Source organism: Apus apus, chromosome 12 (assembly GCF_020740795.1).
Source record: "Apus apus isolate bApuApu2 chromosome 12, bApuApu2.pri.cur, whole genome shotgun sequence".
Lineage (NCBI taxonomy): Eukaryota > Metazoa > Chordata > Aves > Apodiformes > Apodidae > Apus > Apus apus.
Genome location: NC_067293.1, coordinates 12,596,231 through 12,612,114, shown reverse-complemented (window position 1 = coordinate 12,612,114; position 15,884 = coordinate 12,596,231). Strand labels below are relative to the sequence as shown.

At 41.1% G+C, this 15,884-nt stretch overlaps 2 protein-coding genes and 1 non-coding gene across 3 annotated transcripts; 1 reads left to right on the top strand and 2 right to left on the bottom strand.

The window, feature by feature from the left end:
• Nucleotides 1-548: 548 nt before the first annotated feature.
• On the bottom strand, nt 549-12,462 carry MAGT1 (magnesium transporter 1). The gene is made up of 10 exons (XM_051629929.1): nt 12,346-12,462; nt 11,054-11,223; nt 10,110-10,227; nt 8,650-8,790; nt 8,033-8,173; nt 7,567-7,656; nt 5,123-5,186; nt 3,730-3,804; nt 3,179-3,269; nt 549-2,045 (listed from the first exon to the last, which is right to left on the bottom strand). Exons 1-10 carry the CDS (start codon nt 12,454-12,456, stop codon nt 2,030-2,032), a joined length of 1,017 nt encoding a protein of 338 aa, XP_051485889.1. The 5' UTR covers nt 12,457-12,462; the 3' UTR covers nt 549-2,029.
• Nucleotides 12,463-13,136: 674 nt separating this feature from the next.
• Nucleotides 13,137-13,252, bottom strand: TRNAL-CAA (transfer RNA leucine (anticodon CAA)). Its single transcript has 2 exons — nt 13,215-13,252; nt 13,137-13,182 (listed from the first exon to the last, which is right to left on the bottom strand). It is a non-coding gene; the product is annotated as a tRNA-Leu (tRNA).
• A 195-nt stretch (nt 13,253-13,447) lies between these two features.
• Nucleotides 13,448-15,812, top strand: LOC127389460 (cytochrome c oxidase subunit 7B, mitochondrial). Its single transcript, XM_051629935.1, has 3 exons — nt 13,448-13,574; nt 14,981-15,105; nt 15,616-15,812. The coding sequence occupies exons 1-3, from the start codon at nt 13,538-13,540 to the stop codon at nt 15,688-15,690; spliced, it is 237 nt and encodes a 78-aa protein (XP_051485895.1). The 5' UTR covers nt 13,448-13,537; the 3' UTR covers nt 15,691-15,812.
• The last annotated feature ends 72 nt before the right edge of the window (nt 15,813-15,884 follow it).

Genomic DNA, 15,884 nt, shown 5'->3' with positions numbered 1-15,884 from the left:
AGAGAGAGTAAGATGTGCACCATGTCAGAAAAATGACAAGCAAGTCTGAAAGTTTAAGAAAATAACATTAATTCTTCAGAATGAGACTGAAAAGCACATTCACCTGCATCACTAATGACAGAAGTACAACCAGCCTAAGAGTTTATTGGAAGTATTGTACCAACAGGGCAGGAAAATAAGCAACAGGTACAGCAGTCCAGAGTTGTTCCCAGGCAACTGTACTGCTGACTAGATTCCACCCCCAGAAATGCTACCAGTTGATCTGTCTAGAACTATGGGAAACCAAGTTTTTCACCTCAAGACAGTTCTCAAAAATAAGCAAAAAATCATATGATCTTTATGCTGTTACTTGGCTACATGAAAAGATCTCTAATATTGACATTTTGGACTCTAATTTCCCACAAACACTTATATGCTATTAATCTAGTCTACTTGGTCAAACTCAAGCTATTTACTATATATACAGACATTTTTATCAACATATCGAAGCAATAGTAGAAGAAAATAAGTTTTTTTGGTTTATATAAAGTTTGAGAGACACAGGAACATGGATTAGACTACAAAATTTTATTGAAACTTGTCCAAAATCCAGCCAGACACACAATTTATCCATTCTACTAAGGTCTCGTCGTTCTGTACGGCATAGAAAAAAATGCATCTCAACAAGCGGAAACATCAAACAACTAAATTAGTGAAGTTAAGGCACTTGAGATGTCTGTTAATTTAGCAAAATTGCGTAAGAATAACATTCTACTTTGAATGATACAGTCCTTTCCAAGCTTCAATCTAAAGCATCCAAATTCTGTAACCCCTTGAGTCAGGGGAAAGGCAGGAGCAGGAGACAAAGTCTCATTGTATTTTCCTCCAACTAGTAACCTCCTAGGCCAGCACAGCCTACAGAAGGAAGCATTAGTGAATCAGACTGCAAAGGGTTCCTGTAGTTCAGGTGCTGAACTACACAACAGTTTGGGCTGAGGTGCAACGACTTCTACTTAAGAATCCTTAAGGCAAAGCATCTTTGGGAGATGAGAGGAAAAAAGGAGAGAGTAAAAAGCTCATGCATTCAATTGTAAGGCTAACAGATCTTCCCTGCGGTAATAATATTTATCCTGGGATTAATTAGATGTCTTTTCCCACTTCCATATTCCCCCCAAGAATAATAACTTGGGGAAAATAAAAGGAGAATGCAAGAACTTACATAGTGACCAAAAATCTGATACCTGTTGGTTTGTCAGGGCTTTGAGCAGTAACTTGAAAGCCAGTTAGTAACCTTTGTTTAATTCATACTACATTTGTAGTTTTGGTTTGTATTTTTGAGAGTATTAGCACTGGTCAGTATATTTTTTTCTGCTCTGAGACAATGTTTACAACTTAAATGTTGCAGTTTCAGCATTTGGCAAATAAATGTTTTTATGTATAAATTAATTCAAAACTCAGTTCTACCTGTTGGAAATTCTTCCTTAACCTGTGAAACAACCTCCTGCATCATACAGCAATTAAGCACCCTTCTCAAAAGCTCTAGTACACACACATTCCACACTAGAATTTGGAGTATGGTCCAGGGGTCACATACAGAGTGAAGGAAAAGATTTCCAGGTACATGAAGATGTTTTCTAAACCATGAAAAGGCATGACAGAGAAGCTATGGTAACCTGCTGGGCACAAACAGGAAACAAAGTGATAAATATTTGAGGGGAAAAAGAAACATACAGAAAACTGATTATCCAACTGAATTTAAAGTACTGTTTCTAGTTAGTCTACAGAAATGTAGTTCTAAGCATTAATTTCTGAATTTCAATAGTTGTTGTTTAAGATGTAAAGCTTATGAAAACGAGATTGCATCTTAATACTCTGTGTCCTTCAGAGCAAATTGTTACATTTAAGGCACTACACATTATCTTTGGTTCAGTCTTTAACTATCTCGTTCAGCATAAAGAGGTAGCACGAACCATACATCTTTAGCTCTTCCATTCCATTACATGCAATTTCAGAGTCACCACCCTTCTGATGTTACAGAATCTGGAATCCTTTAACTCATTAGGAAACTGGAGGAACAAAACAACAAACATTCTGATTAATTTTAAAAGAAACACAGCTGTGCAACATTTCACTTAGCTTTCAAACACATCCAGAAAACCAGAATGAGAAACTGGGCCTGATGCAACTATGGAGTAAGTAGCTGTGGAGAAGTTGCTTAAGAGTGAGTCTTCTTGTGACTCAAAAGCTAAGACAACCACAGCTTACCTACAAAGTTAGCAGAAGTACATAAAACCATGGCACAGACTAGAATAAAAGCTGATCAGGGAATTTAATATTGAACAGGGAGTAAATTCAGCTCTCTTCGGGTCTTGAGAAAAGTCTTTATGAAAAAAGTTTTATTATTTAGATATCTTAAAGTAAGAACTGAGTTCTCACAGGAAGGGGCTAATATTTGCCTATGGGATTAGCTTTTCAGACAAATTAAAACACTGAGATCACTAGAAGGTGGTCCCTCAACATGAATTTATTCCTTGAAAATGCATAAAGCCTAGTAAAAACAGACAAGTATCTATACCAATCATATACATACAAAGCAGTCAATTAATGGTTCTAGACTTCTTACAGCAGCAACCCCAAAATGTAGGCAGCTTTGAAGCATCAGCCATCCTCGTTGTTAAATAAAGATTAATAATCAAGATGTACAAATATGAAAAAGTAGAAAAAGAGACATCTTTTTTCAGCATATGTTGCCTGAGATATCACGATTAAAATAGAATTATTTTATATTATGTTATGGCAGGAAAAGGAGAGTACAATAATCTTTCCTTTGGCCAGACTGAAAAATTGTTATATCCACCAAATACCATTATTGTGGCGATTGTATCGACCAATACCGCCGCTCTTTGAGAAGCAAGTGGAGCATTTTTTAAATAATATTCCCCAACAAACTACATTTTGGAAAATCGGCCCTTTGCCTATTTCCCTGTTCTGGTTTATATTAGTACCACGATACAAGAAAACACCAGGCAGCAGGAAAAGACTCATTTGCAAGCAAACAGTCCAGATAAAACCCCCAGATTTCTACTATCACTCTCCATCTTTAAGTCCTCATTTGTGTTTAACCCACTTCCTTCAAAAAAAACTGATGTGTGTTGCAATCCACAGGAAAACAGTGACTAAAGCAGCAGCAAGGACGTACCTGTATGGGTAGCCATGGTATTTAGATCTGAAGACGGACAGCAACCAGCTGAAGAACAACACCACCAAGCCAATGCCAGCAATACACATGACTGCATACAGAAGAGATGCAGGAATAAGATTCTGGTGAAGTGACAGCTGTCCCCAAAACCACCAGTGACTGGGGTTTTCAAAAGCATTCTGTAACATTTACTGATTTGGTCAGATGATTTTCTGTTAGTGTCACTGAGAAGGGCCAGGTTAACACCAATTTTCTTCCAAATTCCTACTGTAAATCAAATTTATACCATTGCTTTAAAAGAAAACAAGCTTCTTCTCTCCCTTACTAGCAAAATGCTGCAGTTTCTTTGTATCTCCCCATCTTCCAAAAAGACTTTGAGTTTACCTTGCAGTTTAGTAAGAAATTTCAAATGTTGCTTAAAACCCAAATTATTCACTTCTGCTTAGAGGTGGGAAGGAAATCCACAGTGCAAAAGCATTTCCATTAAATACTGTATCAAAAAATCTTTACTGAATATAGTAATACTTTTCTCTCTAAAAGAAGGTACTTACTTTTTCTTTTCCCCACATCCATGTCAGAAGTAGCAGCTTCATGGAGGAGTACCATTCCTAAAGTAACACCACCATCTACAAATGCTGTTTAAGGCTAAATCAACAAAATACAACAGACACAATATAATACATTCATTCCTAGTCTCATAAATTCAGCTCCCACACCATTCCTAGGGCATTAAAAATCACTGGAAAAATTAGACTTCCCAGCCAAACCAGCAACTATGGGGGGGAAGCAATCTAAAGGCATTCATAATGTCAGCTTTTAAAAGAATGTAAACACAAAGTTTGTTTTAAACTGGAAGGTTTAGTAGGTCTTGACACAAAATTAAAAACATGCATTTATTATCTTAGCTTGTAATGAAACAACATTCCTTCCCAGAGAGCTCGGCCCACACCCACTACTGTTCTACTGTATTGAAAATTCCCCAAAGGAATTCACCTTCTGCATTTTACACAGCTAATAGAACAAAAGGCATAAGCTATTTTATCTAAAAAGTTATATTTCAAGCAGCAGTATTTCAGTCTTTTCCAATCCTTCAGTTAAAAATCATTAAAGTTTGTAAAACAAAGGAAGCACAAACAACTTAACAGACCTGGCATTTGCAAAGAATGAATCCTAGCAAGGCAAAACAGCGAATCCAATGGCACAAAAAATAGAATTCCCAAAGATTTAATTCCATTTTACTATAGATGTTCAGTCCCAATCCTCCTCCTGAAATAAGACATAGTTAGCATTGACTGCAATAGGAACATTAAGAAGTCTTTCCATTTCAGATGCAGTTTACCTTCAGCACAAAAGTGCCCAGGGAGACAGTAGAGTCACCATCCCTGGAAGTGCTTGAGAAGCATTTAGATGTGGTGCTTCAGGATATAGTTTAGTGGTTGTGGTAGTTGGATTACAGTTGGACTTGATCCTTAAGTTCTCTTCCAACCTTAATGATTCTATACTATAATGCTTTCATGTAAGAATCCTGAATCACTAGCATGAATGAGTGGTAAGATTAAAAGTAAAGAAAATAAACAAAGAAATAAAAGAAGATCAGTAATAGAGTGAGGAATTCAACATCAAAGCAAGAATAATTGAGACTGAAAAGATGATGAGACATGCAGAGGAACAGAGGATATCCTGAAGAATCCTGTGATTCCACAAAAATATACATCTTTAACACTGTATTCAGTTCAGTCATCAAGCAAGGAAGAAGGTGGTGAGAAAGGAGTAAACATTTTTCTATTAATAGGAAACATAGTTGTTGACACAGAAAGGTTCTAGAAGCTTCTGCATCAGTATCAGGTGAAAGTTAGGAGCCTTGACAAAGTACTCACACAGAAAAGGCAGCAGCATAAGCAAAAAATTCATCACCAACCACATGCTTCTCAGTAGGAAGGATACTAAACAGAAGAACAATGTGCGTTTCTGCCACAAATTGGGCTTGGCTGCTTCCATGGATATAGTTCTGTAAGACAAAGAGTAATTGAATTTAGAAAAGACTGGAGTCAACTTTGACACAATTAACAACAGCTATACAGCTTGGAACTGGGTATTGCTCTGTCTCGGGAGACAAAAGCCAGAGCATGAACAATTTCATCTGTTGATCACTGACTTTTGGGGTACACTGTGGCAGCCACAAACAACCTTCTTCTATTCTGTACAAACAGCTCCAAGTATCATTCAGATTATACTAAGTGCAAGTGCAGATCCCCTGTTTAGCAGGGGATTATGCCCTCCTGCACCCACCCTGATCCAAGCCCAATCCATTTGCCAACTTAGATTCTCAGGTGATGTGCATTGCCCCTCAGCTGAGGGACCATCTCTTCAATCTGCATGTGAGCCCTACTCACCTGGATCCAAAACCAAGCACTGGAAAACTTTTTCATGGCATACCAGGAAAAGGAACATAGCTACCAATACCATTGAAGCTTTATTCTTCAGTCTCAAAAAGGCTTAGGAATGATGTAAACAAGTCAAAAGAAAGCAGTTAAAATATGAGAACTTCCACTCAATTGGCTCAGTTTTATTGACATTAATCACTTACTAATCAGCTGGGTTAACAGAAAATATGAAATTTGTGAAAGAATACAATTTTTAATCCCTTTTGGGAAGTGATATTTCATGATGGTTGTGATGTTATATCTAAGTAGCAAACATTTGATATGCAGATCCATTTTTAATGGAATGCCTGATGGACGTAAACCAGGCAAGAAAGGACACTTCACCAAATTAATTCCCTTCTAAGTATGACACAAGAAAAGCCACTATGTGATGTGTAAGGCCCCGAAGAGATGCAAACCTCTCAATACATTCTGACTACCTTTACAGTCTCTCATTCTCTATTCTGTACAGAGCAGTGTATTTCAAGTGACATTAAAACTGCTTTTTCCCAAGAGTAACATTTCCTAAGTCTAGGGTCACCAGATCTTCATTTACCTGAAGAATCTCTAAGAAAGACGTTTTTATATGGAATTAATAGAAGGGGGTATGAGCTAAGAAAAAAACCCAAACAAAACAGGTTAAACAAGAAATAGCTGGGCTCAGCAACAGGACTGCTCAGCATATAAGACTCAACATAAACACTTTTATTTTGCTGGTGGCAATTTAGAACTATCACGTCTCATCATCACTAGAGATATAATATATGTACAAGACAGAGAAAAGCAAATGTCATAGGTAAATAAAAGCTGAAAAGAAAACACTGAAAACAAACAGGAATGGTTAAAAGAGGCAAAGAAGGTCAGAGACCTGGAAGAGATCAGGTAATTTAAATAAGCTACTCTCAGCACCTAAGCTAATAAGTTTGTCATTATGCTTCTTCCAAAATGTATCACTTGCTTCCCTTTTACATTTTGGAGGGATGGGGAAGCACAGGGAAGATGAAAGAAATGCTTACTCTAGGTTCTGAAGCAAGTAGGAACCTCCCCCTCCAAATAACTTGTTAGCAAATAGTTCTGGTTACTCTGTACACCATCCTCTTTACCTTGGAGCATTATTTTAGTACCTGCTTACCTTTCTATGATTACTAAAATAATCAGAGTTTCTGCACACACAAAGACCTTGAACTTTCTAGATATTAATGCAACAAAAATAAACTCCAGGGTAACACTTTGGAAACAGTATGTCCCACTTCCAGCTGAGTACCATCCACATGACTGCTGTCTACTGCTTTACTGCATGGAAAGCATTTGGAGCAGCTTCTAACAAGAAACTGAACATGCTGCTAGAGACGAAATCAATTTTAATATTTCTGATCTAATTAAGTATTGCATTTTTATTCTCTTAAAGCTTATTACTGAGCACAGAAAGCATTTTTTTAAGCAACATTCATCCTTACTTAGAACAACACAAAACTAATGCCACCATTCTTACAGATTTAACAAATCATTAAACAAAAAACTGTAGAAATGACCTTTATATGAAAAGGGAATTTTAAGTAATGGCTGAAGTTATCACACAACAGTTGCACAACAGAGCAATTTGTTTTGGATTAAGATCAGTATTTTGTGATTTCTTAGTAGTCAAGCAGAGTTTGCAGAGTTTCTTCTATTTGAGCCAAGAATAGGATAAAGCTAATTGGAAGAAAAAAAATCTAAGTCTTGACTGGAGCTCTAACACTCCTGTTTCACACCAAAAAAACCCCGTTTTACAGGCACATTTGAAGAGAAGGCAGACCCTCTCTGAACTAATAAACAGCTCTCTAATTTGCCTTGCTTGCTGCAGGGAAGGTCAGCCTCACTGACTTACAAAGAAAGAAGCCAAGAACAGAATTTTGACACTGACTTGCCTCTTCTAGTATCAGCCTGATCCTGTAAAAATACAACAGAAATGCAGAAAAGACTCACCACTTGTCCTGTGTGGGGATTCTTATGAGCATAGGGTGGACCCCTAATGTGGTTCCACATCTGGCCTGATGTCATTGCTAACACAAAACACTGAAAAGGAAATAAACACTATTTAATAAGGTTTTTCTAATTTTTTACTCAATTGCTTTGAATTTCATACAAAAACACACTTATTTGGAATTTAATCTTAGGCTTATTATTTGTATAAAAGGCACCTAATGAAGCATTAACTGACCTGAAAAGATGTCCTGGTTTGAGCCAGGATGAAGCCAATTTTCCTTTTACTGATCAAGATCAAATCACATTATCAGACTACCGACAAGTAAAACTGAATGTATTCATTTTTCTCTACCAGTTTTAATCATCTTTAAATACAAAAGCTCGAAAACTAACCTAGACAGCTTTTAAAGACCTAAATTGCTACAAAACTCATGGCAACAGGCACCCAAGAGTTATAATTACTCACCAAAGCAGCAAATGCCCAGCCAGTCTTGTTATACAGAAAATCCAGATTGCTTCCACGCAAATAGACGAGGCCTCCAATGACAGCCAGCAGCAATCCTAACATCAATGGTCCTGCATAGTTTGGTGGCCTTATCACACGAATCTAAACAGAGGATATTTCAAGGATTTTCCCTCAGTGGGATTATACATTATAGCCACACTGCTGCTAACAAAACTCATGAGAGTGAAAAGTATCAATATCAAAAAATTTCTATTTAATAAATCTGAGTAGGGAAGTATGCAATGGCTCTTCCCTTGTTACTGTAAAGTCAGTTTTATGCACTTTTACCCCACCTTATAATGTAAAGATTGCTTTTCTTCCATAGGAACAGAAGAAGGAAGGAAGCAAGTTTTACCATCTTATCAAATACAGAATGACACAAAATATTAGAACACAGAACATAAGGAAACTCAAAGATGAAGTTGTGCCCCTAAACGGGATTGTGTAGATAAGAACTATTTAAAGTATCTGAGAGTTGATCTTTATCCACAGAACACAACTGACATATTTTATAGATGGAATTACACAGCAAGAGAGTGCTGCAGGGGTGGTGGTGGGGAGAGTCTGTACCTACTTACATTGACATCTGTCCTGTCAGCCACCCAGCGAGCAAGCTGCTCGGCTGCAAAGCCGCGCACCTGGAGCTCGTACGTGTCACCCCTCTTAGGCTTCCCCTTGGCAGGGAAGTTAATGAAGGTTGGAGCAGAATTCATGTTTAGCTGCATTTGGAAAATTCAGAGAAGATACAGCAGCATGAGAGGCCTATCTAGTAACACAGCTCTACTCTATTTGTATCTTGCAACATCACCACTAAATCAGTTAGAAAAAGTAACTATTAAAAAAATAGATTACACTGACAATGACTACGTGAGGGCAGCACACAATGACTTGCATCTCTGTATTTCATAAAAGCAACAAACATACTCCTGCAATTTCCCTCTTGTGTTCCTTGCTGTCTTCCCCTTTTAGTGTGGAGGCAGACATTTTTTTTTAGTTCTGTCACTAGCAGTTCTGGATGCTTAAGAAAAAAAAAAAAGTAACTTCTGAGTAGGCTTTTTTATTTTTTAACACAACTGGGCATGTTTTTGGCATTTCTTTGTTAGTACTCAGACCTACACTCCTGATTCAAAAAATTCAGACCAGTTAAGAGGAGATTATGACAGATAAAGCAGTTCACAAAATCTCATTCTATCTTTTCCTATAGTATTTCAGTTATCTTTGATCTGTTTCTTCTCTAAATATTATTTCTGGGAGAGAAATCTGAAAAATAGGAATATATACAATAATCTATAAAGGTTGTTGAGTGGATTTTTGATGTAACGCTACAGGAAAATTTAACAAGAATAATAAAAGACATCCCCTTCCACTTCTCCAGTCTGAAAGCTTCCATTTAATAAAGTATCATTGCCTAAATTATGTAGTTATTAAATAGAGATGGGTATATCTTAAAAAAACACAAAACAAAAACAACAACAAAAAAGAGAGAGATAAGATTGTAAAAACTATAATGAACTATTAATGGGATCTACAATTACAAGAGTACTTGGAATGTTCCCATACATTTAAAATATCTGGTTACATGATGTTAATAGAAGAGCAAAATGACTAGGTACCTGACAAGAAACAAGTTAACCCACACTGAAAGCTGCATCTACCACTCTCTAGCAATTTAAAAAATTCTAATAGCTGTTACGAAGGACACTGGTGCTTTCTACCTTGTTGTTTCATGTATCATGGAAGAATTCCATTCAGAATTACACTGTAAGTTATTACAGGAAACAAACTCAGAAAAAAGCAGTCATAGAAGCCAGTTCACTCCTTCTGCCTATTCCAGATTTGCCAGCTCATCTGTTAATCTTACTGCCAACAAGCTGCTGCCCTTTGTTCATCTCATTTCTTCTGAGTGGCAATTTTTAACTTCTCAATTATTTCTTTAGTCATTTTAACACTAAATTTTGCATATATCTTTAGTTTCTTGCCCTCAGCCTCTAAAACTCAAGTTAAAAATAATGTTAGAACAGAAGAAGAAAGACGTTACCATCTGAAATACATCTGAGCCTTCATCAAAATCAACCATAGCAAAAAAAATCTTGTTGGTAAATGCACTGGAATATCGCCAGGAGTTTGCCAGAATCTGGTATTCCTCATCAGCTTGCCTGTAAAAACACACAAAATGACAGGCTGAATCATATGTTTGTCCAGCACACAAGGTAACATACAGCTGAGGAGCTGCAGCCACCTGCCCCATTAATGGGTGCATCCCACACACCCCTACATTAATTTTCAAGAGTTAAAGACTCTCATCTATCAACCATGTAGCATTTGGCACCACTGGGCTGTTGGGTTGTTTTTTTTTAAATGCAAGGGTAAGTTTTTGTTGAGTCCATGAAACCAAGCAGCTGTAACTTCTGATGGGAATTTGAAAGAGAACCCAGTAGATCATGATTTGCTAGTTCACAAAGCACCTAAACGAGTAGAGGTGTGGCCTCTTTTCCATGTCAGATGATGGGAAACCAATTAATTTCAACCAAGTATCAAAGTCATCTTTACAGACCTCTGGTTTAATACATGACAGCCATAATTTGGTTAAGGAACCAGCAGATTATAATTACAAAGAAGTGCCAATCAACATATTAATTAACAGCAACATTTAGGCTGCATGGCCAGCAGTAATTGTACAAACACTCCCTCAGCATCTCATGCCAGGAAAGTTGAGTTTTCATTGTTTCCCCAGAAGCCTACCAGTATTAGTATTGTTTCTGCAAAGCAGCAATTATGTTAGGAGAGAGATAAATAATTAAGGACTATGTTGTTTTCTCACATACATATTACACATATATTCCCACGTTTAGGTTCAAAGACAATGTGTCCTAGTATATCCCTCCCACCTTTATGAAAGTGTTATCCTATTCTTAAACTTAATTTCCTGCAAAGCATATGATAACTTTCAGGTTCTAATTTAGGACTAAATTAAGCCCATACTTGCACACAACACACTGTCTGTGAGGCTGAAGAGCAGTGAACATCACAATCACCGAGTAATTTCTGGGTGGTGCCTTCACGAGGCGTCGAAATTTGTCTCCATTCATTCGAATAACTGATCTTTTACTAGCCCACTCCATCAGCTGGTTCACTTTTTCTGATAAGACCATCTGAAAAGAAAAGTCAGAGAAACACTGTTTGATTTTGTTCTCTTAGTCTCACAGTACTTATTTCATGAGAATGTCAACCACATGATGAGATAGTTCATTAAGATTCTTGAAAGCAATCACAGATCCTTTTGATGGTCATGTTAATATTATTAACTCCCTCTAACCAGTTAGTAAATACTTAACCACACGCTTTAAACACTTTGCTTTTAAGCACTTAGTATCACACATGCTGGTGCAGACTATCAGCTCACTAGTACTTTCTCACGTTGCTAATTTTAAGATGTCTTTAAGATTTATTTCAGATGTGCAACCTGCCCCAAATCACTCCACAGTATTTGTTTTATACTAAGCATCAAGCTTCAGATTTCAAAACTTAGTGCAAGTGGTATCAAAACGGGAGATGGAAGCGAGTTCAATACCTAATTTTCAGCCTCACTGGAAAAAAACCCACACGTTGAATCAGTGCATATTTGGAGAGCACAGGAGTGCATATGGTGGAGTAGAGCACTCAGTGCTGAGCTCTTCTTTGAAAATGAGCCCACCCACTCTATAACATCATACAAAGAAGTGTTAGATTAAGTGACCAAGTCCCACACGCTACATTTTTCATAAATTACTTCTCTACTCCTTTTTAACACACTTCTTCAGATAAATGTTTTAGGACAAGTCATGAACCACTCCTTGGCTGGCACGAGCACATACAGACGGAACTTCCCAAACCCCAGGAGTCAAGTGCTCGTGGAAATACGTGACACCGCTGTGATTACAGCCAAAGACAAGTTATTCCACCCACCCTCCCCCTCCGAACACAGCAGGAAGACAACACCCTCGCTGTGGGTTTTTACAAGCACAGAGGAACCTGGAATTAAAAACACTCGACGAGGTAAATGCCACCTGTGCGATGCTCAAGAGACAGCTGCCCCGCTCTGCCGCCGGCAGCCCCGCGGGCTGCCCCTCAGGGCCCGGCCGAGCCCCGGGCTGGGGAGGCCCGCGGGCGACCCGGGCTGCGCGGTCCGGCCAGGCCCGCCGTCCGCCTCAGCACAGGCCGGCGCCCGCGGGAACCCCCCGCCCCGGGCCCGGCCCTGCGGCGCTGAGCCGGCGGGGCTCCCGGCGGGCCCTCACCTCCTTCCGCTTCTGCCCCGCGGCCCCGGGCCCGCCCCAGGCCAGCAGCGCCAGCAGCGCCAGCACCGGCAGCGCCGCCATCACCGCCCCGCTCCGCCGGATCGCGCCCATTGGCGGGCACCGCCTCCCCGGCCCCGCCCGCCCGCTTCTCATTGGCGGGCTCCGCCTCCCCGCCGGCCTCCGATTGGCTGGGCCCGCCTCGCGCACGGGCTGCCGGCAGCCCATAGGAGCGCGCCGAGCTGGAGCCGCCCGATTGGCGGAGCGGGGGGCGGGGCGGGACCCGCGCGGCCGGGACCCTGGGCTGCCCGGGGGGCTGCGGCCCGTCCCGCTGCCGCGGGCACGGACGGGCTTCCTGCCGCTATCCGGGCGCTGCGAGCTGCCGCAGAGCTGGGGCGTGCTGGGGCCGCCCGGGGCGGCACCGCGGGCAAGCGGTGAACCCCGGGAAACCCAAACAGGGATCTAGAATAAAACTCCAATAAACTTGATCTGTAGCTTCCCGAGGGCGTAGGTTGCTTGGTTTTATACACTCATGCCGCCTCATGTGTTAAAAAGATCGTTAAAGTCGTCAACGCACTCGGGAGGTGCCGGTGCCGCGGGCTCCCGGGCGGGATCGCCACCCAGAAACGCCGTTTTGCTGATGATTTAGTGTCTTTATTTCTCTATTCGAGGACGTGTAAGCTATGGAAAGTATTTCTGGCGCCGCGGGATTTGCTGCAATTCCTATTATATTAAAATTTCTGGCAGTAATTCTCCGGCCCTGCTATTAATCAAAATTTACCGAAAAAAGGTTGTGTCAGAAGTGGGATTCGAACCCACGCCTCCATACGGAGACCAGAACACCCAACCCGCCCTGGGAAGGCGCGGAACGCCTTGAGTCTGGCGCCTTAGACCACTCGGCCATCCTGACACTGCGCTCAACTCATCTGCGGAGCGACTCTTAGCTCTTTCCGCAGGCAGTGCCCGCCTCCGCGCTGCTCCCGGAAACCCTCCCGAGCCCAGAGACCGGAGCAGCGGCCCCGCGTCTCGCTCCCGGGCCCCCACTCACCGGCGGTTCCCCCCGCCCCTGCTTTACCCACAGGGCTCCGCTCGGCGGCGCGCGGCCCTGGCGACTTCCGGCGCCACCATTTTGTTTTTCAGCGCTCGCCAAGGGCAGCGGCAGCCGCGGCGCCCGGGCAGCTCCGCGCCCGTCACCATGTTCCCCGTGGCTCGGGCTGCGCTGAACCTCACCGGTAAGCACGGACAGGCTGCCTGCGGGGCAGAGCTCTGGGGGGCTGTGGCGGGAGGAGGCGGTTTCCTCAGGGGGCCTCTCCCCGGTTCCTTGCCTTCCCTGTGAGGAAGGGCCCGGGGAGGGTCGCGGGGGCAGCCGAGGGGACCTGGGCGGCTGTGTCGTCTGTTGCTGCTTTTTTTTTTTTTTGCCGCTTTTTATTTTGTCTACGTCTTTTACTTCCCAGCCGCTTTTACTTGAGCTGACCTTGGTGCACCTTCCTCGGTGCTTTTCCTCCTTGCTGGTGAGCGAAGGCTCACCCAGGTTTTGGGACCCGAGGTGGGGGGGTGCAGTGGGTGACCGGCCCGCCAAGCCGGGGGTGCAGTCACGTTTTCAGTCAGACCGCCCGGTCCTCTCAAGCCTGGCCCTGGCTCATGATGTGCGGGCACACAAAATAAACGTGCCCAGCTGCTGTTTCTGCCGGTAGATGTTCAAGCTGCTGTTTCCTGTTTAAAAAAAAAAAAAACAACAAAACAACAAAACTTGTGCAGCCTCACAGGGCATGATAGGGATGTGGCGGCCTCATGGATATATCGCCATCATCTTCCTTAGTCTGTGTGAGCACAAACCATTGACCTGCAACTGAAAGGTTGTATTTTGTACCATCGATCTTTATGCACAAATCGCTGTCTCATCAAATGCTTTGCACACAAGTACTGGACAGTGTCTGTGTCCTGAAGCTGATGGCTTGATCACTCTTCTCCACAATAAGTGTACCTTTTGCAGTGTACATTTGTAACGTACCTCACACGTTCTGCCATCTGAAGATATTCTCCTGTGTTTTGTTCTCTATTATTTACATCATGTTAAAGCCCACAGCTATTTATACTTCCTCCTTCACCTCCCTCCCTTCAAAAATCTTGAAGGGGATGAGAAGGGTGTTACCCATACCCACGATATTTAACCCTGGAAGTTGATGGTGAGCTTAATCCTGAAAAAGCTTTTATTAGGTACACGTACTGGCAATATGGGTATTTGCATATAGAAACCTGAATTTTAAACACCAAACATTTTATTAGAGAAATAATAATACTTAAAATTACAGTTGAACTTCCACACTGAGGGCCCAAAGAAAATGTACTAATGAAAAAAGGTAACTGTGAGGATTTGCCTACTGGAATTAAACTTCAGGATTAACTTTATAGAGTGAAGTTGGGAGAGCTGAAACAAAATGCAAGGGTTTCAGTATATCCTGTGTTTTGGAATAATTCCAGAGCTCTTAAGTCCAAAAGATTATTTTTTTTCACCTTTTCTTCAAGTCTTTAATTACTTAGGCTTGCCTCTCTGCTGATGGAAGCTGAGGATCGTGAGTGGTCTGAATGTGTATTTTAGTTGATTTCTGTCCTTCTGATTATCTTTAACATTCCTTAGCTCGTGGCATTCGGCAGACTGCAGTAAGACAAGCTCATCGCAAGTCTGAGCCCAACTTCCATGATAAATATGGGAACCTGGTTCTCCTTGGTGGAGCTGCAGTTTTTACTGCTGTCTGGGGATATGTAAGTTGTCCTTTTTTTCACCACTGTCTTGGGACTGTAGCTGTAAATGTGCAAGCTAGTAAATTTCACAAGGGCTCAGTTGTTTGAAGTGACTTACATAGCCAAAATTTAGGAGCTGCTTATACAAGTGAATAGTAATGTGATGCAAGTTGTGTTCCTATTTTGAGTTGTTAGATAAATTTCTTTGTCCTATTGCTTGATTTTAAAATGTAGTGGAAACACAAGGGTTCTCTACTTGGGATTTCTAAGCTGTAGAAGTAGAGGTTCTAGCAGAAAAATGTATTGATAAAAATAACAGTACAGTGATGGGGCTTTATACCTTTTTTGATCTAAGCTAGCTTTTTTGAAATAGTAAACTGAAGTATTTAAATATTATTTAATATAAGTATACTTCACTTACTTTACTAGAGGTCATGTTCTAATACAAGAAATGTAAACTGAAAGCTGTAGGAATATAAGAATTTTTCCTTGATTTCAGAGTTAATAATCTTGACTTTTATTCTCCTACAGGTGCTCACACAACTTGGAATTGAGTGGGGCTTGTCACCTGTTGGCAGAATCACCCCGAGAGAGTGGAGGGAGTAGCAGCCTTTGCTTGTAATGAACTGGTCTGAACTTTCATTGAAATAATTATTGTGAAATGGCATTTGTTCTCTGATCACCACTTGTGCAGTGGCATTCCTGGTCTAATAAAACCCAGAAACCTGTCTGGCTCTTCTAGGTTTCCTCTCTGCTCCGTGTCTGCTGAAGTATAGGAAATCGTGTAAAAACTGAAAACA